Source organism: Mustela lutreola, chromosome 16 (genome assembly GCF_030435805.1).
Source record: "Mustela lutreola isolate mMusLut2 chromosome 16, mMusLut2.pri, whole genome shotgun sequence".
Classification (NCBI taxonomy): domain Eukaryota; kingdom Metazoa; phylum Chordata; class Mammalia; order Carnivora; family Mustelidae; genus Mustela; species Mustela lutreola.
Window position 1 is genome coordinate 55,006,527 of NC_081305.1, and position 25,324 is coordinate 55,031,850.

General features: G+C 46.5%; 2 protein-coding genes across 2 annotated transcripts in view; one reads left to right on the forward strand and one right to left on the reverse strand.

The window, feature by feature from the left end:
- MYH14 (myosin heavy chain 14) overlaps positions 1-12,957 on the reverse strand; it is a 101,828-nt gene extending 88,871 nt beyond the window's left edge. Inside the window, exons 1-3 of the mRNA XM_059151009.1 lie at positions 12,835-12,957; positions 12,364-12,459; positions 5,407-5,547 (exon numbers count right to left, since the gene is read on the reverse strand). Coding sequence (XP_059006992.1) covers positions 5,407-5,490 — 84 coding nt within the window. The 5' untranslated portion in view covers positions 5,491-5,547; positions 12,364-12,459; positions 12,835-12,957. The remainder of the gene's footprint in view (positions 1-5,406; positions 5,548-12,363; positions 12,460-12,834) is intronic.
- The window catches only part of VRK3 (VRK serine/threonine kinase 3), a 197,096-nt gene that overhangs the window by 80,248 nt on the left and 91,524 nt on the right, over positions 1-25,324 (forward strand). The window lies entirely within an intron of this gene.

Sequence of the window (25,324 nt, forward strand, 5' to 3'; positions counted from 1 at the left end):
GCCAAGGGGCAAGGAAGGGAGGTTGGTCTCTAGCCAGCAGCCTGAAAGAAGCTGAATCCTGCCAACAACCATGAGAACAAGCACAGACTGACCCTTTCTAGCTGAACCATGAGATGAGTGCGCTCCCAGCAACGCTTTGATTATGACTTTGTGGGAGTCCCTGAAGCAGAGGATCACTACAACTATTTTTTTTTCTATTTATTTATTTGACATAGAGAGATCACAAGCAGTCAGACAGGCAGGCAAAGAAAGATGGAGAAGCAGGTTCCCTGCTGAGCAGAGAGCCCAATGTGGGACTCGATCCCAGGACTCTGGGATCATGACCTGAGCCGAAGGCAGAGGCTTTAACCCACTGAGCCACCCAGGCGCCCACTACAACTATTTTTAAAAAAACATTATTTTCTTTTCAAGTGAAAACTACTTTAATTACATAAGATGGGGGGAGGGAATCAAACACTAGGATAACATTTCACCTGACCAGCATCCTACATCTCCCTTCCAAACCACACGTACCCCTGATAATATTGAGTGTCTATTCGTCTTCTAAAAAAATCTACTACATAATTTCCTGTTTCCTGACCTACAGAAACCATGAGATTACAAATGTGTGTTGTGTTAAGTCATGTTAAGTTTTGTCCATGGGGGATCATTTGTTATGCACAGATAGAGAACCAATACAGGTTTGGGTATTAAAGCACAGAGAGGTGAAGAAACTTGCCCCTGATCACACAGCTAGAAAGGGGCAGAGCTGGGATCTAAACTCAGGCTGCCTGACTCGAAAGTTCATGCACGTAACCATACTGCTCTGATGCTTTTTAAGCCCATCACACTCACACAAATATTCTAGGCATCTCTAGCCTTTACAAATGTCCCTAGCACTCTTCTCTGGGCCACCTTACCTGCCTAGAACTCATGTATTCACCGCCAGTCAGACAGCCCTTCCAGGACCTCCTGCTCCCACTCTGGGGTCCCATAGCTCCGCCCCTCCCCTGTCCTACTCTGACTCCCCTGGGTCATCCCATCTGGGGCTGGCACTGCCTGGACCTCAAGACTGGGAACTCTGGAAGGCCCGGACTGGATCCGATTTAGCACCTTGTCCCTGTGTTCCCCAACATGGAGCCAGGTGTGCTAGGATCTGCCAGAAACCGTGACTTGTTTATGATCAATTTCATCCTTTACCAAGTACATATGTCTCTGGAAGAGGGTGCTAATTATAGCTGCCCTTTCCTGGGAGCCTGTATGCACCGGCTCCAGTTTAAATCTTTTATACACATGAGCTCATTCAGATGGCACATCAGCGCTGGGAGGCGGGCTCTGTCGATGGCCCCATGTCGCAGAGGAAGGAATCCTGGCTGGGAGCAGGGAGCCTCTCATCCACTGATACTCTGTTCCTGAGTAGACCCCCCGCCCCCGAGAGAGGCCCACTACCATGACCTCGGGGTCACCAGTCCCCAGTCTGCACCCTGGACAGTTCACTCAGAAGGCAGGTTCCTGGGCCCCACCTCAGACACACCAGCTAAGGAGATCTGGGTAGGGCCTGGGAATATGCATTTTTACAAATTCCCAGGAGATCTCGTGGCCCCTTGAGTGTGGTTCTAGATCACACTTAATCCAAAACACTTGACATCATCCTTAATTCCTCTCTTCTCCTTAACCCCTCCATCTAGTCCAGCCTCAGGGACTGTCGACTTGACCTTTGGAATGTATCCGGAGTCTGACCCCTTGTTGCCATTGCTCCAGTTTAACTAACCTGCCATTGTCTCCTGCCCGGACCCCTGCAGTCACCTCCTCTCTGGTCTCCCTGCTTCAGCAACTTGCCTCCCTTGGGCTATTCCCTAGGTCAGCTCATGTCCCTTCTCTTCTCAGAGCCCTCCAGTTGTTCCCAGCTCATTCCAAGTAAAAACAAAGTGCTTACCTTGACCACAAGACCCAGAAGGATACAGCCCCCTCCCCTCCTTGATCTCACCTCCCTCCCTCTCCACCTTACTCCCTCTACTCCATACATACCTCCTTGCTGTTCCTTGGACACACCTAGTATGCTCCCACCTCAGGACCTTTGCACAGGCTGTGTCCCCTCCCAGAATCCCCATGGCTCACTCCCTCTATTCCTTCAAGTCTTTGCTTAAATGTAACCTTGGCAATGAGACCTTCCCTGGCCACTTTGTTTAATAGCATACCAGCCCCCAGGTAGCCCCGATCTCTTTCACCTGCTGTCCTGTTTCTGTTTTTAGAAAAATATTATATAATTTACTTATTTCCAACATATTATATCAGTTACTTATTTACTGTGTTTGTTATTTGTCTGTCTGTCTGTCTTTGACTGTAAAATACCACCCTACAGAGGGTGTGGACTCTGCTTCGTTTACTGCTCTGTTCCCAGCACCTGACATTTGCACACAGTGAGTGTTCCGTAAATATCTGTTGCGTGATTGAAATAAACCCTTTAAGAAATTCTGCTTAAGGATGCCTGGTGGCTCAGTCAGTTAAGCGTCTGCCTTTGGCTGGGGTCATGATCTCAGGGTCCTGGGATCGATTTCTGCATCAGGCTCCTCGCTCAGCAGGGAGTCTCCTTCTCCCTCTCCCTCTGCCCCTTCCTAGGCTTGTGCTCTCTCTTGCTCACTCTCTCTCCCAATCTCAAATAAATAAATAAAATAAAATCATTTTTAAAAAATAATGAAGATTCTCTCTCTCTCTCTCTGCCCTTCCCCCCACTCACTAGCACTCTCTTTCTCTAATAAATGAGTAAATCTTCAAAAGAAAACATGACTATAAAAAAAAAGCAAGGAAGGAAGGAAGAAAAAAGAAATTCTGTTCAAGGGGTGCCTGGCTGGCTCGGTTGAAAGAGCATATGACTGTTGTGATCTCACAGTCCTGAGTTCAAGCCCCCGTTGGATATAGAGATTACTAATAATAAATAAATAAACTTATTTTCTGTGTGCTCTGTATTTTACTTGATCTCTTTTAGCCTATGCTGATTTATAATACAGAATAATAAATAAATAAACTTAAAAAAAAGAAATTCTGCTCAAGCTGGTAAGATGATGGGAAACTTTTGCTTCCTGGTTACTTTTACAGGCTGCTTGCATTTTCTAAAACAAAAATCATGACCTTATAACCAGGAAGGGAGAAAAGGCCACTGAAGCTGTTTTTTACACATTATTTCCTTTTCAGATTAAAACAATTTTAATTACGCAAGGTGGGAAAAAATTCAAGTAAGAGGGTAATGTTTCCTTTGACCTGCACCTTCCTTCCCAGGTCCCCTTTCAGATGGATCACCTCATAATATTTTGGTGTGTACTCTTCCAAAAACACATACTATTTATTGACATCTGGGAGCCCCCACCTGTGTTTGTAAATAAAGTTTTATTGGCACACAGCCACGCTCATTGGCTGATGCATCTATGGCTGCTTCCACACCACCAGGGCAGAGCTAAGGAGTTTTGCTAGAGATTATACAAGGCTCGAAGATGTAAATATTTACTATTATAGACTTTACAGGAAAAGTTTGCCACCCTCTGATTTATATAGATAGATAAACAAGTAACTGAAAAATATTTCCTGTGATTTCTTGTGTTTAGGAAATAGGATCATACTTGGTATACTGCAATTACTGTTCTTTTTGTTTTTTAAGATATTCATGTGTTTACTTATTTGAGAGAGAGTGAGAGCAAGAGAGATCACAGAGGCAGAGGGAACAGACTGGTCGCTGAGCAGGGAGCCCGACGTGGGGCTCAATCCAGGATGCCAAGATCACGACCTGAGCCAAAAGCAGATGCTTAACTGACTGAGCCACCCAGGGTGCCCAGAACTTACTTTTCTTATTTAACAATATGTCGTGGGGAACTTTCTGGACCCCTATATTTAAGTTCACTCTAATCTTTTTCACATCTGCATGGCATTCCAACATCAGTCTGTAGGACCACTGACCTGTTTCCGAATGGGGCTTTCCATGGTCTTCCGTCGTGCCCTTCTACAAATGACAATCCAGCAAACACCCTTCCTGCTTCTTCATGTACATGCACAGATATCGCTGAGTCAGCATATAAAGCAGCTAAGCATTTCATACATGTTGCCAAACTGCCACCCACAACAATCCTAGTTTCCTTTTCAGGAAAGAAACCAACCAGTCAGGTATTTATGATGGGCTAATCTGCCACAGGTCCCATACCTCCGGGAGGTCCACCTGTAATTTCCTGACCCTCGAACACACTCAGTTTTTGCTCAATCCTTTGAACTGACTGGTCCTTCTCCACCCTGTCTACCTGGCAAAATGCTGTGAGGGCCTCAAGATCCAGCCCAGATGATCAGATGGACTTTTGTGGCATTAATTGTGCACTGATTCCAGAGCCCAGCAACCGCGTTTCCAAGTACCCACAGAACTCGAACTCAGGTGATATACGAAGGTGTGTCCAAAACTGACCAAGGCCGCCTTACGGGTGGGACTGGGAACACAGAGACCATCACGATCATGGGCCCTGCTGCTTGGGGAGTGGGTAAGTAAAAGGGAGTGGATTCCCCCAGGTGTTCTAGAAGCAGTAAATCAGTGTTACGTATGACAATGGGCGACATAACGCTGAGTGGAAAAAGTAAGAAACAGAACTGGGTCCCACGGCACAATTTAAAAGATAAAATGCATCTTTCATATCAATGTAGAGGATAGAGTTACACAAAGAGACTGGCTGGTTTGCAGGTGTTAGCTCATACCCAGAGAGGCATGAACGCAACGTGTTGGGTTTGTCCAGGAGTGGGGCCAGTGGACCGAGAGGGTGGGCGGAGAAAAAAGAAGGAAAAACAGGGATACGGACAAAGGACAGCAAGACAAGAACTGAAAATATGACATAACTCTATGTGCCCAGCTTCGCACATACCCATCGACAAAGGATCCATCTCAGGGGTCCCTCTCTTCTTGGAGACCCCCCAGCCTTCCCCAGCCAGAAGCAGTCACCCCGGCTCTCAGTTCCCACCAGCGCCTTTGGCTGCCTCCGGTAAATCATGCATTTCCCTAGACTGAGACTCTGATTGTCTCCCCAACCATCACACACATAGTCTGAGGGCAAGAAACCAATCGGTGCTTCGATTTTCCTAATCCACAAAAAGGGGAATCATGACAATGCTAAGAGTATCCACCCTAGTTGCTGGAGGGTTAAATTGATTCCTACCCTGTGCTTAGTGCAGGGATTCTAGCATGTTGCAAATACTCGATAAATGTCGCCAGCTATTATTATCATATTAATATCATTGCTATTATTGAGATGGGCTTCCCGACATTGGGAAAGGTCTCCCCTCACCCCCCCCAATGCCTCCTTTTCCAGGAAGCCTTCCAGGATTTCTTGTAAGGAGCCCTGCCCATGCCTGTGGCCCCTCATGGGCAGCCTCTTCCCCCAGGTGCGGGCATTGGCTGCTCACCTGCTGGTCTCTCCCACTGGCCTGGGAGCTCCTCGATGGCACAGACCTGAATTGGGTCACCTTGCCTTCCTTGGATCCCAGCATAGCCTCCAGTGTCTCTCAGGCCTCCGGAATCATCTGCCCACCTGAACGGAACGCAGGCTGGGAAAGCAGATAAGGCAGGTGTATAATTAACGAATATATGACAGGCTGTATATGTTAACAGCCTGGTGACAGGATAGAAACTGTAAGTGCTGAGAGTCCCAATCTGGTTTCAGATCACCTCCTGCCCCCCCCCCCCCCACCGCTCGCCTTCATGTTCCCTGCACTCCAGCCTCGTGGTAGATACACCTGCCCCAGGACCCACCTCCAAGCCTCAGCCCAAGCCAGGCAGTGCCCTCACCTTGGGATGTCCTCCCTGCCCCTTCTCACATGCAGACTGTGGCACGAGATGAGATTTGCACATTCAGGGCCCACACCTAAGCCTTGGGAGCCTGCCTTCCTGCACCTGCCCTCCCTGCTTTCCCATTCTTCCCTCCTCCAGCAAATAAAACCCAAAAGCTCTTCCACAGAATCATTGCTGTTTTTTTTAAAGTCAGGCATTTTGAGGTATAATCCATATGCAAATGTATAATTATAACACAGACACCTATATCAGGGAAATTCGCCCTTTTTAGCACATGGTCCTGGGGGTTCTGATAAATGGAAAGAGAGGACCAAGGTACAGGGCAGAGCCATCAGCCCTGAAAGGCCCTCGTGACATTTGTCTGGTTGCTGAGGTCCGCGGCAGCTGGGGCTCGATATGTGAGCACATTCGTATCTTTCTCTTTAAAAACAAAACCAAAAACGAGGGCACAGAACTCGACAATGCGGATGTATCCAAGTTTATTCCAGCCAATCCATGGTGGTGGGGGGGTTGATGGGCACGTAGGCTGTTTCCTGGGTTTTCCTATTATAAACAAGGAGACGAGGGGAAAGATGAATGTTCCCACTGAATCCTTCTTGTGAACACAGACCAATTGTCTCTCACTAGGGTAGACACTAACAAGGCTAATGGCTCTTGGGATGTGCATTGTTCTGTAATATTTTACTATGAAACATCTCAAGCATGTAGAAATGTTGCAGGCAGTGGCGGGGGGCAAGTGCCCAGTGGACACAGGGGTAGCCCCTGGCTACATTCTACACTTGGCATTTTCTGTATTTATTTTATGACAAATATATCCATGTATCCCTCCCTCTATCTCAGCGGTTCTGCTCCAGGGACAAATCAGGCCGCTCAGAGGACATCTTGCAATGTCTGGAAACAGACTCTTCTATTGTGATGGACTGTGGAGGGGAGGAGAGGTGCCAGGCCCCATCCTACAGTGCTTGGGACGGCCCCCATGACAAAGAATGACCTGGCCCTAAGTGTCCATAGTACCAAAGCTGGGAAACTCTGCTGTCTCGCCACTCCTTAGAATACTTCGCAAACTTCAGACACTTTAATTCTAAATAATTCATCACACATTTTATTAGCTACAGTTCATTCTCGGTTTATGGTTCCCTTTGGAGGTAGAATTCACAAACAGTAAAATGTAAAGCTCCTAAATATACCAGTCCATGACTTTGGACAAATACATATACAACTATTAGAAAATACAGGGCAGGAGTGCCTCCCTGGCTAGCTGAGTTGGTAGATGGTGCGACTCTCAATCGCGGGGTTGTGAGTTCGAGCCCCATGTTTGGTATAGAGATGACTTAAAAATAAAATCTTAAAAAAAAGAAGAAGAAGAAGAAAATACAGAACATTTCCACACCCCAGGAAGTTACCTTTGCTCCTTCCCTATCAATCCCCACCTTCGTCCCCACCACACCACTCCAGGCAACTACTATCCTGATTTTTATCACCATTGATGACTTTTGTTTGTTCTAGATCTTTTTATAAATGGAATCCCAGTGTGGGTGATCTTTTGTGTCTGGTTTCCTTCATTCTGCAAGACGTTTTTTTTTGTTTTTTTTTTTTTTTTTTTGAGAGAGAGAGAGAGAGAGCACAAGCAGGTGGAGGGTTCAAGGGAAAGGGAGAAGCAGGCTCCCCACTGAGCAGGGAGCCCGATGCGGGGCTCCATCCCAGGACCCTGGGATCATGACCTGAGCCAAAGGCAGCCGTTTAGCTGACTGAGCCACCCAGGTGCCCCTGCAAAATGGTTTTGAAACTCATCTGTGTTATTGTATGAGTCAGTTATTTGATATGAGTATTATTCCTCTGTATGAATGTACCCATGACTTTATCCATTTTTCTGTTCGTGGATAGCCGGCATATTTGCAGTTTGGGACTATTGTGAAGAAACCTGCTTCCAATACTCTTACACCAGCCTTTCTGCAGGTGTACATTTTTATTTCTCTTGAGGAAACACCTGAGTGAAACTTCTGAGTCATGAATTGGTGTGGGTTTAATTTAGAAGAAAATGCCAGACTTTTCCCCCACGCTGACTGCGGTAGCTTGCCATTGTTGCTGTGACAATTTCTCACAAACTCAGTGACTTAAAACAGTAGAAATCTATTTCCTTCTAGATCTGGAGGTCAGATGTCCGAGGTGGGTCTTACAGGGCTAAAATCAAGGTGCCATCAGAACCATGCCCCTTCCAGAAGGTTCTAAGGGTGAATTTGTTTCTCTGTCCTTTGCAGCTTCTCAAGGCTGCTTTTATCCCATGGCTCATGGCCTCAGCCCTCCAACATCTGCTTCAGCCAGCACATTTCCTTCTTCTGACCCTGACCTTCCCAATTCCTTCTTACAAAGACCCTTGTGATGATACTCAAGATAATATCCAGGATGAAACCCAAGATAATTGCCTCAACTCAAGACCCTTATTGAATCTCATCCACAAAGTCCCTTTTACTACATAAAGAGATGTTCACAGTTTCTGGAGATTAGACTGTGGACATCTTTCTTATCAGATTATTATTATTATTATTATTATTACTAGATATTATTATATGATTAGATAGCATTGTGATGGGATGAGATGAGATGCGATGCTTTTCTTTTTCCCACCAACAGTGTTTGAGAGTTCCGGCTGCTCCCCATCCTTGTGACATTTAACACTGTCTAATATTCGCCATTGTGGGTGTGTTGTGTCTCGCTGTGGTTTTTAATTTGCACTTCCTTGAAGACTAATGATGTTGAACATTTTCTTCATGTGCTTATTGGCCACTTGTAATTTCTCCTTAGGGAAGTGTCTATTCAGATATTTGGCCCATATTTTGAATCAAGTTGTTGGTCTTTTTTCACTGCATTCCAAGAGGGATACATGCCTTATTTATTTCTTTGACAGAGAGAGACAGTGAGAGAGGTAACACAAGCAGGGGGAGCTGAGCAGGGAGCCCGATGTGGGACTGGATCCCCAGGACGCTGGGATCATGACCTGAGAGGAAGGCAGATGCTTAATGACTGAGCCACCCAGGCACCCCACCTTTTTTTATTTGACTCATTCACTTTATACTCCCGACACCCACACAGGGAGTTCCCAATGTACCCCTCTTTTTTATTCTTCTCTCCCTCTTCAGCTCCCACTCCCCTGCGACCTCAGCAATCCGTGAGACTTTGTGCCTTTAGGGAAAACAAGGCAAATTTTTACAGTTCCTGGGGGAAGGGAACCTTAGTTTTGGGGTCACACTGTCCAACAGAGTTTCTGGCTGGCTCAGTTGCTGCAGCGTGTGACTCTGGATCTGAGTCCTGAGTTCAAACCCCAAGTTGGGGTCAGCGGTACCCTTAAAAAAAATTCAGGGACACCTGGGTGGCTCAGTCAGTTAAGCTGCTGCCTTTGGCTCAGGTCAGATCCCAGGGTCCTGGGATCGAGACCCACCTCAGGCTCCTTGCTCAGCAGGGAATCTGCTTCTCTCTCTGCCTCTACCTGCCACTCTGCCTGCTTGTGTGCACTCTCTCTCTGACAAATAAACAAATAAAATCTTTTAAAAAAAATCAATTCCTCAGTCTTGCTAGCCATATTTCAAGAGCTCAGGAGCCACACGAGGCTGGTACCTACCATTTCCAAGGCACAGATAAGCATTTCGATCATCACAGAAAGTTCTGTAAGTTCTACTGGGAAATCAACCCGTCTCTTACAGAAGTAACTGCATTTCCTAAGATGACAGAGATGCATTATTGTGCCAGACAGCTCAACCTTACCATTGGGGGTGAGGAAAAGAAGAAAGAAAGAAGAGGCAAGAATGAGGGAAAAAACATCCAACCATAATAATAATAGTCTGGCACTTGGTAGGTACTCATTACGTTAAAAAAATACACACAGAACTGCCAGCTAATGAGTATTTACTGAGTGCCAGGTACTTTTTTGACCATGTTATCTGACTTATGTTTATCCTCAGAGAAAGAGGAGGAGCAAGAGAAAAAGACACTCCAGCCAAGCCCTTTCTTTCCCAAATTGCAGAGGGATTAACTCTTAACTTCCACATACCACTTGGAGCCAACCATCCAGGAAGTCTTTCTCCCTTCCTTCATTTCTTTCCCTTCCCATCCCTTCCCTTTTCTTTCCTTTTTTTTTTTTTTTTTTTTTAGGGAAATCTTTCTTAAATATGCCATGCACATTGGGTATCCCAGCTGGCTCAGCTGGAAGAACATGCAACTCTTGATCTTGGGGTTTTGAGTGCAAGCCCCATGTTGTGTGTAGAGTTTACAAAAAGAAAAAAAAATGTGCCATATACTTACACTAAATGGGGTTTATTATCTTTCCTGCCAAACCTGCTCTAATACCTGTATTCCCCCTCTTGATAAATGGCCTCTCTGTATATCCATATATCTAGGTTAGATAACAGGAGCACCCCCATCACTGTCTCTCTCCTCATTCAACCCTCCAGCAGCCCACCCCCACCCTGCCTTCTCACCATTCTCTTGGCCCAGCCTCAATTCAGGCATCCTTCCCTCCAACTTGAACGCTTATCCTTCCAGGTTTCGAGGTTCTCCCCTCTGGATTGTCCTCCATATGGCACCAGATGGTCTTTATAAACCCAGAGCTGACCCTACTCGTCCCCTACTCACAGTCCTCCCATGGCCCCCCAGTGCTTCTAGGACAATATCCCAGCCCTTCAACTGGCACCAGAAATAATCGCTTTCATCTTTGCACAAATACTGCTCCCATTACCCAGAATCCTCTCCCCCTCCCCTCGTGAACTCCTATTCATCCTTCAAATACCCGACTCAAATATCCCTTCTCCCAGGAAGCCTTCTCTGACTCCCTCAGACAGATCAGTATACACCTCCTGTACCCCTGACATACCCTTCAAGAACTTAATCACCCACTGGTCTCTCTCCGTTGTGAATCCTGGCTACTTTTCAATCTTCCTCATGAGAGTGTGACATTCCAGCAGGGAAAATTCTTACTCATCTTGGTTGCCATAACCTCTTGGAAAGGGCCTGGGCATCTAGTGTGGGCACTCAGTAAATGTGTGTTGGAAAAAATAATAAATAAAATTAGCATCAAATGAACACTGTAAAAAATAGTAAGTTTACAGAGGAGACACTAGAAAGTGCCTTCAGTAAGTAATCAAAATGAATATGATTGGTCACGGGACCTCCCAACATCAGGGGCCTTCTGATGTCATGCACCAAGAAGGACATGGCATCACTTCCACAGTGTTCCTGCCCAAAGCACATAACCTGGATCTAATCATAAGGAAAACATCAAACAAATCCAAACTGAGGGCCATTCTATGAAATAAATGGCTTGTACTCCTCAAAAGGGTCAAGGTCATGAAAGACAAAAAAAAAGACAGAAGCATCACATGTTGGAGAAGACTAAGGAGACACAACAACTAATTGTAATGTGAGATCCCGGATCAGAAAAAGAACAGGACTGAGATATCAGGGAAATTTGAATAAGGTTCGTGGGTTGGTTCACAGGCAGTTTACAAGGTTAGTGTCATGATTTCGATCATTTTACTGTGGTTATGTAAGGGGTTAACCTTTGGAGAAACTTGGGTGAGAAATTATGGGAATTCTCCACATTGTTTTTGCAACTTTTTTGGTGACGTCTGAAATGATCCCAAAATGATCAAAGAAAATGAGCCACGTATGGCAAGAACTTTACACACAACATCTTGGTCTAATACTCTTGATACCATTGTCTCGATTTTGCCAATGTAGGTACGGGCTCAGAGAGAAAGAAGCAAGGGGCAGAGCTGGGGCCTGAGCCCACAGCATTTCACTCCAGTGCCTGCATTCTTAAAAATCCAACAGGAATTTTTTTTTTAAGATTTTTTTTATTTGTCAGAGAGAGAAGGAGAGAGAGCGAGCACAGGCAGACAGAATGGCAGGCAGAGGCAGAGGGAGAAGCAGGCTCCCTGCTGAGCAAGGAGCCCGATGTGGGACTCGACCCCAGGACGCTGGGATCATGACCTGAGCCGAAGGCAGTCGTTTAACCAACTGAGCCACCCAGGAGTCCCAACAGGAATTTTTTTGAGCACCTACTCCATGCTGGGAATACCACCACGGACAACACAGAGAGTCTCTTTCCTCCTGGATCTCACCTGGCAGTAGAGGAGATGGACAATGAACAAGTAAGCAATAAAATATATGATGTATTATGTAATATCAGGTGGCAGTAAGTTTTTTAAAACGCTGACCAAGGGGCACCTGGGTGGCTCAGTGGGTTAAAGCCTTTGCCTTCGGCTCAGGTCATGATCCCAGGGTTCTGGGATCGAGCCCCACATCGGGCTCTCTCCTCCATGGGGAGCCTCCTTCCTTCTCTCTCTCTTTCTTCCTGCCTCTCTGCCTACTTGTGATCTCTGTCTGTCAAATAAATAAATAAAATCTTTTAAAAAAAAATAAAATAAAATAAAATAAAATGCTGACCAAAGGAAAGAGAGAACACAGACAGACAGGAAATGAACTCTGAGAATAGTAAACGGAAGTACAACGGAGGCAGAGATTTTCAACCTCTGAGCATTGGCTACCTTCTCTTCCCCACGTATCTGAGTTTTACCCACCTGGAGTTGCTCGCTAGAGCCGCCATAACCCGCTCCACAAACTGGGTGGCCCAGACAACAGACATGTTTTTGTCTCACGGTTCTGGAATCTGGAAGCTGAAAACCAAGATGTCAGCTGGGTGGGTTCTTTGTGAGGCTCTGAGGGAGAATTTGGCCTAGGCATCTCTCCCAGCTTCTGGCAGCTTTGGCTTCAGGCATTCCTGACTTGAACATGATGTTTTCTCTGTCTTCACGTTGTCTTCCCCCTGTATGTGTGTGTCAGTGTCCAAGCTCCTGCCCCAGCTGCTTTAGCTATCTCTATCCCCAACATGGGGCTTAAACTCATGACCCTGAGATCGAGAGTCAGAGGCTCCACCAACAGAACCAGGCAGGTGCCCCACAACCTTCCCCTTTTTTACGAGGACCTCAATCCTATTGGAGTAGCTCCCACCCTAATACATACCTTAACTTGATCATTTGCCAAGACCTTACCTCCAAATATGGTCACATTCGTAAGTCCTGGGGGTCAAAACTTCAGTGTCATTTTAGGGAGACATAATTCAACCTGTCAATCCTCAACTCAAATCATGGTTCCTCCTGATAGTGTCTCTTCACTGCACAACCCTCACTAATCTGTCTGCTGACCCACAGAGCTCCTCCTCCAGGCTCATTTCCTACAGATACGTCCGTTCACTTTCATCTGTGTTTTGTGACTGTCCTCTCAGGACAGAGGTCTGTCCTCTCAGCATGATGAGGGCAGTATCAACCATGCCTAATATCCACTCTGACCCTACAGTGCATCGGTACAAAGAAAGTGCTCACTCTGTGTTTTTAGAATGCCTAAACGAATTCATTCGATAAACGCTAACTGATCACCTATGAGGACAAGCTCTGGCTAGTCCCTGGGGAGGCAGCAGTGGACAAGATGGACACAAATACTGGCCCTTGTGGATTTCACATCCCACTGGGGAGAGAATAAACAAGATAAATAATAAGTCAGATGGTAACACACACTGGATCCTTTTCCTAGGGCTGCCATGCAAAAATGCCATGAGATTGGGTGGCTTAGAACAACAGACATGTGTTATAGGCCTATGGTTGGGGAAGCACAGAAGCCTGAGATCAAGGTGTTGGCGGGGCCATGCCACCTTCAAAAACCAGAGGAAAGAATTCTTCCTTGCTTCTTCCCAGCCTCTGATAGTCACAGGCGACCATTGGGTGGCCCAGGGAAGGTCTCTCTGTGGAGGGGACACTAGAGTCACAGCCTGAAGGAGAGGAGTTAACAACGCTCTCTTAGGAATGATGAATGTAAATTTCATCACCTGACATTTATGACATTTCCCTTGGCATCTCCGAGGTATTTTAACTTGTTTTTTTTTTTTCTTCTTCTTCTCCCTGCTCATTTCTTGGTTTGAAACTGGAGAGATGAAGAGGGAGTCGTCAGGGAGGCGTGGTTCTCCTAAGAATCTGAGAATTTTTCCACCACGTCGAATTCACTCCATCAGCGGCTCTGAGAAGCTCCAACAGCTGCGAGGCTGAGAAGCCGGTCAGATCCCACCTCCAGAGAGAGGCCGGGGGGCCCCTCTGTTGTGCGCCAGCTGCCATGGGAGATCGCAGACCATGCCAGCCAATGCCCTTGCCAGCCTTTGTTTGGAAGAACACGCCCACAAAAGAGTCTCTTGCCTCCTGAGTGCACAGGAGGCAAGGCTTTATCACAAAGTGAGCACGCTGGGGAAGCCAGATTCAAAAGCAGAAAACTCCAACCCCATCCTCACTTGAAACACCATAGAGGCCAACATTCTTGGTCTCGAATTCCCTATAAAGGGAATTGTGCGGCCGGTTTTCCTTTGGCTTTACGTAATGTACCCACGTGGGCTTATGTTGTAGATTGTTTATGCTCATTTCTGTGCCTCAGGGGTTGGCAAACTACAGCCTGGGGACCAAAACCGGCCTGTTGCTCATTTTATAAATAAAGTTTTATTGGAACACCGCCACATCTCTTCATTCACAGTTATCTATAGCTGTTTGCTACAATGGCCGTGGCAGAGACCATATGGCCCAGAAAGACGGAAATATTTACTATCCAGCCCTTAACAGAAAAAGTTTTTCAACTCCTGCTGGATGACATTCCATTGTACAAATACAACACTATCTTTTTATTCATCCAACTGTGAATGGGTGTTTGTGTGGTTTCCAGTTTCGGTTTATTACAATAGGGCTGCTAAGAACATTCTAGTCCGGAGGTTGTTAAATGTTTTCTGTAAAGGGCTGGATAGTAAATATTTTAGACTTTAGGAGCCACATATGCTCTTTATCACTTATTCCTCTAGTTCTTCTTTTTTTTTTTCCTTTTTACAACTCTAAAAATATAAAGCCATTCTTAGCTCTGGGCCACCCAAAGTCAGGCCATAGACAGTATTTGGCCCGCAGACTGTAGTCTGCCAATCCCTGTCTCTGTATGCAGATTTTGGTGAACATCTGTCCCACACTGTTACTGGGTATGCCATGTCCTCTTTTTATAATAAACATTTCTTGGGGCACCTGGGTGGTTCAGTTGGTTAAGTGTCTGATTCTTGATTTCAGCTCAGGTCATGATCTCAGGGTCATGGGATCGAGCCCCGCATCAGGCTGTGCTCTTTGCGTGGAGTCTGCTTGAGATTCTCCCTCCCTCTCTCCCCTTCTCCCCCTTCCCCTGCTCTATTTCTCTCTCTAAAATAAATAAATCCTTAAAAACAATTTTTCTCATTTTTTGAAAAAGTTCAAAATTGAAATTTTCAAAATTGAAAAATGTCAACAATTTTCTCATAGCCTCTACCCTGATGAAATGAATTCACAAATAATATAACCTAAAAAAATCAGTTACCTATCTGTACAGGTAATTTCAAAATATCAATTAACACACGATCAATCAACTTTTAAATATCAATTAAAAAATAAAGGAGGAACACCTGGCTGGCTCAATCAGTACAGCATGGTACCCTCAGTTTTGGGGTAGTTATTACAAGCCCCACGTTGGGTGTGGAGCCTAGTCAAAAAAATAAACAGAGGTGCCTGGATGGCTCAGTGGTCTCAGGGTCCTGGGATTGAGCCCTGCATCGGGCTCTCTGCTCAGCAAGGAGCCTGCTTCCCTTTCTCTCTCTCTGCCTGCCTCTCTGACTACTTGAGATCTCTGTCAAATAAATAAATAAATAAATAAATAATCTTTATAAATAAAGGAAAAATACAGTGAAAATAACATATAGTAAAATATATGAATTTCAATCTGCCAATGTTGAAGCAATATAATAAGGTATTCATAGATGTTTAGTTTTTTTCTCTCCTCTGGAGGACATGGAAAGTTTGTACTTCCTGTCATGTGACTTGCTTGGCCCAATGAAATGACAGCAGGAATACTCCTGGTTTCTTGGAGGAAGTAAGCCCATCGCCTTCTTCCTCTAACTGACAGCCCCCAAGAGTGGCTTCTTGGTTGGCCTGAGTTTAATAGAGGGGACTATGGGAATTTGGAAGAGAAGTCCTCAGCTGCCAGTGAGAGTCATGAGTGTAAGTAAAAAGCAGACCTTTGCTGTTTTATGTCTCTGGAAGTTGGGGCTAGTTTGTTACTACAGCATACCCCACTTTATTCTGACTGCTACAGGCATGATCACATTAGATCAGTGATCCTCAATGGGGAGCAATCAAGTTACACAGGGGACACTTGGAAGTGTTTGGAGACAATTTTGATTCTTGCTATGGTCTGAATGTTTGTGTCCTCCTAATATTTGTATGTTGAAATCCTAATCCCCAAAATGAAGGTCTGAGGAGGTGAGAATTTGGGAGGGATGGTAGTGATTAGGTCAAGAGGGTGGAGACTTCACGACTGGGATTACTGTCCCTATAGTGCCCCCATCAAGCCTGTGCTCTGTCTTGGATCTTCAACTCTTTCCCCAATGCTCTCAGGTGCTGTCACACTGATTTCTTTGCTTTTCCTTGAAAATTCCAGGCTTGTTCCCACCTCAGGAACTTTGCACTTCCTGTTCCATCCACCCAAAGGTTCATCTCTGAGAAATCCCCATGACTCACTCCCTTATTTCCTTTCTGACCTCACCATCACAGTGAGGCCTCCACTGGCCAAACCATGGAAATTAGCAATACCTTCCTCACCTCTCATCCTCTGTTCCGCCTTTATTTACTTCTCTTTGATGCATGGGACCATCTGAGAGCTTATATATTTCGGGTGTTTATTTGACTGGCAGACTGTCTGCCCCTTTACAACATAAGCTGCAGGAGTTCATGTCTGTGTTATAGTCTCAGGGTCTAGAACAGGACCTGGCATGTAGTTGGGGCATGTTTTGTCTCTATGAATGAATGAATGCAACAAATGTTCCTGCCGTGCTCCTACAACAGGGATGGAGGCTGGGTTCTAGAGACCCATGTAGCTCAGATAAGGTTCCTGTCCTGGGAGAGTTCAATGTCTGGTGGTGGGAGGGTTGGAGCCCCATAGGGAAAGAGAAACAGGTAGCACAATGCAGTCTGATAAAGACTGTGAGAGACAAGAGTTCAAAGGTTGGAGGGGCACACAAAGCCTATAAAAATAAATAGTTGTCCCTTTTTCAATTCCTTTTTTTAAAAGATTTATTTATTTAAGAGAGAGAGAGAGAGAGCACAGTGGGAGGAGGGGCAGAGGAAGAGAGACTCCTCAGACTTTTCGCTGAGCCTGAGCCTGACATGGGGCTCAATTCCACAACCCTGAGATCATGACCTGAGCCAAAACCAGGAGTCAACCAACTGCACCACCCAGGAGCCCCTCTTTTTCAGTTCTAATACAGGGGTTAGATGGCCTAGGGGCCAGCTGTCTGTTCTATTAAATTGTTGTTTGGAACACAGCTGCATCCATTTGCTGATGCACTGTCTGTGACCGTCTCTGTGATACAATAACAGAGCTGAGTGGTTGCAACAGGGACCAGATGGTCTACAAAGGGAAAGATATTGACTCTCTGGCCCTTCCCAGAAAAAATTTCCAGTCTCTGCCCTAATATCAAAAGCTAACACTTTCTGGAGTGCTTGGGTGGTTAGGCATCCAACTCTTGATTTTGGCTTGGGTCATGATGTTAGGGTCGTGGGATCAAGCCCCAGTGTTGAGCTCCACATGGGGAATGGAGCCTGCTTAAGATTCTCTCTCTCCCTCTGACTGGGCCCCACCCTCTCCCTCTGAAAAAAAATAAAAGGGAAAAAAAAACCCTAACATTTTCTGAATGCTTACTATTTGCTCTATTTTTGAATGGTAACTAGTTGTACATTTCCCTGCATGTTTTGTTGCTTAATCTTTACTGCGACCTCTGACATTATGAACATCCCACTTCATAGACAAGGGAATGGAGCTTCAGAGAGGCAAAGTAATTTTCCCAAGGTCACTCAGCGAGGTAGGGAGGGGCAGAGCATGGAATATATGGGGTTTTGTGCCTTGCATTTTTCACATAGTAATGCATCTTGAAGAGGTGCCTGTCTGTATTCATTCTCATCTATCCCATTCTCCTATTTCACAGCCTCCTCCTGGGATTTTTCTGACCATCCCTTTCTGATGAACGTGTAGGTTATTCGCTCCTCCACCATGATTAGCAGTGCCACAGTGAACAAATGTCCTTGTGCCTAGTTCTCTGAGCTGATGTATGGGTGTTATTTGAAGGCTGACTCCCTAGAATTGGAATCACTAGGTCAAAGGGCATGTGCCAGGCTGTGACTTCAGCCCAGAACTGAGTTCACTGGGCAGGGGGGGAAGAAGAGAATGCGGAGGGCATTCAAGGCAGAGGAAACCTGCATGGTCAAGGGTGTAGGGTTGTGAGTCAGGCCATCCCTGAGTGCTTGGGTCTACAGTGAATGTGATGCAAGGGAGAGTATGGCCAGGTGTCTCCATTGCCCACCAGGCTCTGTCCTGGGGGCAGTAGGGAGCCATGGGAGGGCTATACACAAAGGAGGAGCAGGGTCAGCTCTGGAGCCCTGGAGGGAATAGATTGGAATGGGGAGACCAAAGCCAAGGAGGAGACTAGGGCCAGGAAGAGAAGGAGAGGAAGGAGGCTGAGTCTTCACCAATTAGAATTTCTTTCGTTTTTTGTTTTAAAGATTTTATTTATTTATCTGAGAGTGAAAGAAAGCACAAGCAGGGAGAACAGCAGGGAGAGGGAGAAGCAGACTTGCTGCTGAGCAGGGAGCCTGACACAGGGCTCGATTTCAGGACCCTGAAATCAGGACCTGAGCCAAAGGCAGACGCTTAACCAACTGAGCCACCCAGGCGTCCCATCAATCAGAATCGCTGAGGGTATCCAATGGGTTATCTCTCCTGCTGCTTCCAGCTCACACTTATGGGACAAGGACTTTAAAAGCATCATTTCATTTGCCCCTCACAGAAAAAGTGCTGTAGAGGTACTAACTAATATTAGCCTCATTTTACAGATGGGAACACTGAGGTTCAGGGAAAGAAATATCACCTCCAAAAAAACCCCACACTCAATAGCAATTGCTCCCCTGTCCCCCCAGCCCCCAGGCCCTGACCACCAGGGTTTCGGTCCCTATGATTCTGGTTTCTGTCTCTAAGGATTTGCCTATTCTGGACATTTCATATGAATGGAATCCTACAACACAAAGTCTTTCAAGTCTGGCTTCTTTCACTTAGCATAACATTTTCACCATTCATTCCTGTTATAGTGTGTGTCACGGCATCATTGCTTTTTGTGGCTGAATAATATTCCACTACATGAATGGGCCCCATTTTGTTTATCCATTCATCAGTTGGTGGGCATTTGGGCCATTTTCCCCTCCCAACGATTGTGAACATGCGTGCACACTCTTTCTCATGGACATAGGCTTTCAAAGCTTTGGGATATTTACCAAGGAGCAGAATTGCTGGGTCATAGGTCATAGGTCATAACATAAAGCTTTATGTTTTACTTTTTGAGGAAGATCCAGACCATTTTTATAGAGCAGCTGCACTATCTTACCCCTACACCAGTGATGCATGAAAGTTCTAGTCTCTGCACATTCTGGCCAACACTTAGGAGCACCTGACTCTTTGATTACAGCCATCCCAGTGGTGAAAGATGGTCTCTCACCGAGGTTTTGGTTAGTGTTTCCCTGACGACTAATGGCATGAAGCCTCTTCCCATGTGCTTCTTGGCCATTTCTAGATCAACTCTGGAGAAATGTCTATTCAAGTTCTTTGCTCATTTATTCATTGGGTTATTTATCTTTTCAGTTGTTAGAGTCTGTTTTATATACTGGATATAAGTCAAGTCTCTTATCATGATTGTGATTTGCAAGTATGTTCTTCCATCCTGTGGGTGGAATTCTTTTTTTTTTTTTGAAGATTTTATTTATTTATTTGACAGAGAGAGAGAGGGAGATCACAAGTAGGCAGAGAGGCAGGCAGAGAGAGGAGGAAGCAGGCTCCCTGCTGAGCAGAGAGCCCGATCTTGGGCCTAATCCCAGGACCCTGAGATCATGGCCTGAGCTGAAGGCAGAGGCTTTAAGCCACTGAGCCACCCAGGTGCCCCTCATTTTTTTTAAAAGATTTTATTTATTTATTTGACAGAGAGAGATCGCAAGCAGGCAGAGAGGCAGGCAGAGAGAGAGGAAGGGAAGCAGGCCCCCTGCTGAGCAGAGAGCCGGATGCGGGACTCGACCCCAGGGCCCTGAGATCATGACCTGAGCTGAAGGTAGTGGCTTAACCCACTGAGCCACCCAGGCGCCCCAGCCCCTCATTTTTTTTTAATATAATGTAATTTTAAGTAAGCTCTATGCCCAATGTGGGGCTTGAACTCATGACCCTGAGATCATGTGTTGCATGCTCTACCGACTGAGCCAGGCAGGTGACCCCATCATTTCACTTTTTTGATGGTGTCATTTGAAACCCCAAAGCTGTACATTGTGATTAGGTCTTCACTCCCCCCATTCTCTTGATCACTTCACTCTGGAGACTAATGTTTACTCACTGTTTCTTAAATGGGGGACCGTGGCAACAGCTTACAGACTTCGGTGGCTGTCACAGTGGGGGTGGAGTGTTATTTGCATCTGGCAGGTGGAGGCCAAGAGATGACAGTGCACAGGATGGCCTCTCCAATGTCAGTAGTGTCTCAGTTGGGAGGGCACAGAGAGGCCAAGGTTCTTGCCCAAGGTCACACAGAAAGTGGGTGGCTCCCTGAACACAGGTCAAAGCAAGGCAGAAAGGCAGAAAAAGGAAAAGGAAAAGCAAGCCAAGAAAAAAAGGCACCAAAAGATGGCGATCTAGAGATCAGGGATAGAGACCCAGAGAGGGAGAGACAAAAAGAAAAACAGTGAGGCACAGAGCTGGAGGATGGGGAGGACAGCTGGGATTGCAGAAGGGCAGACAGCCTGGGGGCGCCTCACTAGCCCAGCTGTTTGCAGAGAAGCCCCGGGGCTGGGGAGGGTGCTGAATTTCCTGAGGTGTCCTGGCCCCAGAGGCCACCCAGAGCTGAAGTTTGAGCAGAGGTGGTGTAGCTCCCTCAGGGTGGGTGACTGAAGTGGAGAGAAGCTGGTGGGTAGGTGTGACCTCGCCCCACCCTGTGGGTGTGAGAAATGCCCTGGGAGACAGGTCACGGGCCCCACCTCTGTCTCAAAGTGACACCCAGGCCCAGGCCACTGTGTGTGTGTGTGTGTGTGTGTGTATGTGTGTGTGTGCTCTTTACCCAGCAAACAGCACTGCACATTATTTTTTAAAGCTTTTTTTGCTGCCAAATGCAACACAGAACCAGAAAGCTATAGAACATGTAACATGCAAGCAAGCAACCCAAGGGTCTGTTGACAGATGAACAGATAAGCAAAATGTGGTCTCTCCATCCGGGGGAATAGTAATCCACCTAAAAAGGAAGGACATTCTGCCACCTGCCACAACAGCGAGAACCCTGAGGACATCATGCTGAGTGAAATACGCCAGTCACAAAAAAGCCAACACTGCCTGACTCCACTCATACGAGGTACTTAGAGTAGTTAAACTCAGAGACTCAGAAAATAAAATATTGGATGCCAGAGGCTGAGGGGAGTGGGAATGGAGAATTAGGATCTCACGGGTCTGGAGACAGATGATGGTGATGTACTTAATGGCCACTGTAGTGAAAATGGTTAACTGTAAAAAATGGTTAAAGTGGGGGGTACCTGGGGGCACGTGGGTGGCTCAGTGGGTTAAGCTTCAGCCTTCAGCTCGGGTCATGATCCCAGGGTTCTGGGATGGAGCCCTACATCGGGCTCTCTGCTCAGCAGGGAGCCTACTTCCCCCCTCTCTCTGCCTGCCTCTCTGCCTACTTGTGATCTCTCTGTCAAATAAATAAACAAAATCTTTTTTTAAAATGGGAGGTACCTGGCTGGCTCAGTCAAAAGAGCATGTGGCACTTGATCTCAGGATTGTGTGTGTTCGAGCCCCATGTGGGGTGTCGAGATTACTTAAATAAATAAAACTTAGGAAAAAAATAGGGGCACCCAGGTGGCTCAGTCTGCTAAGCACCTGACTTTTGATTCCGACTCAGTTCATGACCTCGGGGTGGTGAGATCGAGCCCCGAATAGGGCTCTGCACTGGGCCTGGGGCTTGCTTGAGATTCTCTTTCTCCCTCTCCCATTGACCCTCCTGCCTTTCTTGTGCTCCCTCGCTCACTCTCTCTCAAAATAAATAAATAAAAATCTTTTAAATAAATAAATAAATAAAAACAGTCCCCATGGTCAATTCTGTGTTGTGTGTATTTTACTACAATTTTGTAAAATGAAGATCAGATCATGGCAGGCAATTATCCTTCCTCTAAGAATAAAATATGTAATTGATTTTAGAAGTCACAACTTGTAGCTTAGTAGACAGCTGTAAAATGAAAAACCCTTGTAGTCACCAGCTGGTCACAAAGGGGAACCCTGCGCCCCCTCCTCCTAGCCCCTCCCCCCATTTCCTGGTCCGTTTACCTGATCCCGTGGTTGGCTTTGGCCTGTTCTGAGCTTTCCATCAATGCAATCTCCGATTTCATTTCCTTTGTGTGACTTCTTTGGCATGAAGTCATGTGTAAGAAATGCATCTAACATGGTGTGTGGCTGGTGACCGTTTGTCCCAGCGCCGTGTGGCATGAATGAATCGGAGGAACGTGCCACCATGTGGATTTTGTTCTGTTTTTATGATCCAAGGATGTGTTGTCATACATGCAAAATACCGCCGATTGCATTAGCAAACGATCAATGTAAAACCATGCCACATTTCTGCAACTGTCAATTAAAACAATTTTCTTCTGGTGGTTGAATGGTCCAAGGTTGGACCGTTTTCACCCAGGAGTTAGGGGTCCAGGGCCCCGCCGGGAGGAAGGCAGTGTTTACAGAACATTGGAGACCCAAATGAACACTGTTAGGCAGAGCGGACAGGAAGTATGTGTCCCTGTGTGAAGAGGAGGGCCGGCATCGGGGAAGGTACAGCGCCAGTGATCTAGCAAGACAGTGAGGTTAAGATAGTTCATAGTTGACGAATGTCTGAAATATTTTAAGAACCACAAAGCTGCAACACGTGATTTTGCCAACCAGTCACTAGAAAACTGAGGAACGGCAATGCCCTTTTATTAATCTGCAAAAGCTCTGTGCGTTTGTGCAGCAAGTCTCCTGGTGATGGACATCTGGATTGTTCCTGGCTTTGGATCCATAGGAAGGGCGTGGCTGTCCGCGCCTGGTATGAGGACACCTGCGCACACCCTTCTAACAGAGCACACAAGGGCAAGAGGATGGGCACTGGCCAGACCTCCTGGGTCCTGCCAGACCGTTTCCAAAGTAATTGTCCCAATTTATCTTCCCACACCAGCACATGAGGACAAACGCTGCTTCTGTAACCACGCGATGTGGACTGGAGAGGGGGCTGGGCCTGGGCGGTGGACTGTGGGACAGCACCCCCAATGCATCCCCCCAAACCAACACGGATCCCCAACCCCCCCACCAAACCCGCCCCTCCCCCACTGCACCCCAACTCTCCCCCACCCACCTACCACTCCCCCCACCCCTCCCCACCTCACCAACACTGTTTCCCAACCCCCTCCCCTGCAACCCCAACCTACCCCCACCCAACCCAGGAGCTGCCTCCTCTAATTTTGCCTCCTCTTCTGGGCTCAACGCCAAATCCCTCCAACAGTTTCCCTGGCATCCTTTCAGCCTCCCACCAACGCCAAACCAGGCCATTAGCATGGCCCCCCAGTACTTTAGTGACCTATTCCGGGCTGCCTGGCCCCACTCCTGCTTCTGTCCCTACCCACACAGCCCAGCAGGAGCAGCTCGACCCTGCTAAGCCTCAGTTTCTGCATCTGTCAAATAAGGATTTTTTTTTAAAGCTCTGTGCGGCTTAAAGGTGCTCAAGATTGCCTTTGTTTAGACGATACACTACATTATGTCAATTACTCTAGGAGGTTCATGGAGCACAGTGAACCCTCCGAAAATTTTGGAGCCACAGGTGCAACTTTTTACAGCAGCAATGTGTGCACAAAGCATACCCTGTTTTCTTTTCTACTATAGTGTAGTGGTCAAGAGCATGGCCCCGGGACTCAGACTGCCTGGGTTCAAATCCCAGCTCTCGCAACTCACCACCTGTGCCACCTTAGAATCATTACTTAACCTCTCAGGTCCTCAGTTTTCCCATTTATCAATGCAGGTCAAAACCGTACCTGTCTCACTGAGTTGTTGTGAGACTGAATGAGTTGAAGCATGTAAAATATAGTTAGGATAATGTGTGGCATGTAATATGTGCTCCATAAATGTTAGGTGTTGTTTTATTACCTCACGGGGTTTTCAGAAGAATTACTTAGATTAAACATGAGTAACTAGAATAATGTGTGGGACTTGTATGTGCTCAAGGGGGACCAGATTTTGGTGTCAATTAGCAATCTCTACCACATTTCCTATAATGCTCCTGAGCCTATCCAACAGGTACAGGCTTTTCCATAGCCAAAGACATACTCCACCATTCCCCCTGGCTGCCTGGGTCCCCCTTCCTTCAAAGGTTGGAGCTAATCGCCCTTTCCTGCGATGTGAGCCAGACTCCATGTCTTGCTTCCAATTGATAGAACGTGGTAGAAGTAATGGTGTGCGGCTTTGGAGGCTAGGTCACAAAAGACATGGCCCCTTTGTCGGCTTTCTCTTGAAATGTTCACTCTGGAAGAAACCAGCTGGTATACCTTGTGGACCTTTGAGAAGCCTGTAAGAGCAGGGATTTGAGGCTTTCTGCCAAGGGCCAGTACCAGCTTGTGAGGGGGCCACAGTGAAGGAAGTTTCTCCTGCCCCAGTCTTGCCTTCGGATGACTACAGCCTAGGCTGATATCATGAGTCTCTGAGCCAGCATGGTGTACAAGCTCAGCCACTTCCTAATTCCTGACCCACAGTAACTGTGAGATAACAAATGCTTATCATTATTTGTAGGCACTGTGTTTGGATTTTTTTTGTTGTTGTTACAGTGATAGGGGACTATTACACTGCCCACCATAGTGGTATAATAGAACTTCTCTGAGCCAGTCCCAGACTTGAGGGACAAGTTGCCTCAGCCCTCAGATCCCTAAGCTTAAACTGGGCTTTGAGCCAGTCATTCAAGCTGCTCACAAATATTTCAACTCTCAGTCCTTCTGCATACATGAGGGGCTGCTCTTCCTCATGCTCATGAAGTATGGTATGGCCAGGAGACTCAATTTGGCCAAGGAGCAGGTGTCATCTGTGGGTGGAAACTTTTAAGAATGAATGTGGGTTTTCTTCTTTTTTTCCCTCTCTGCCAGAGTCTTGACCAGCCAGCCATAATGACATGAGTAAAAAATAAGTTTTCTGTTTTAAGCCACTGAATTTTGAGACTGCCTGTTACAGCAGCATAATCTAGCCCGCCCTGACTAATACAGGCATCTTTCATGTCCTTTCACCCCTGCCACACTCAGAAGCCCCCATGTTCACCTCCAGATCTATTGTTTCCCCTTGTCCTTGAATCTCTTTCCCCTCCCCAGCTCCAAAGTC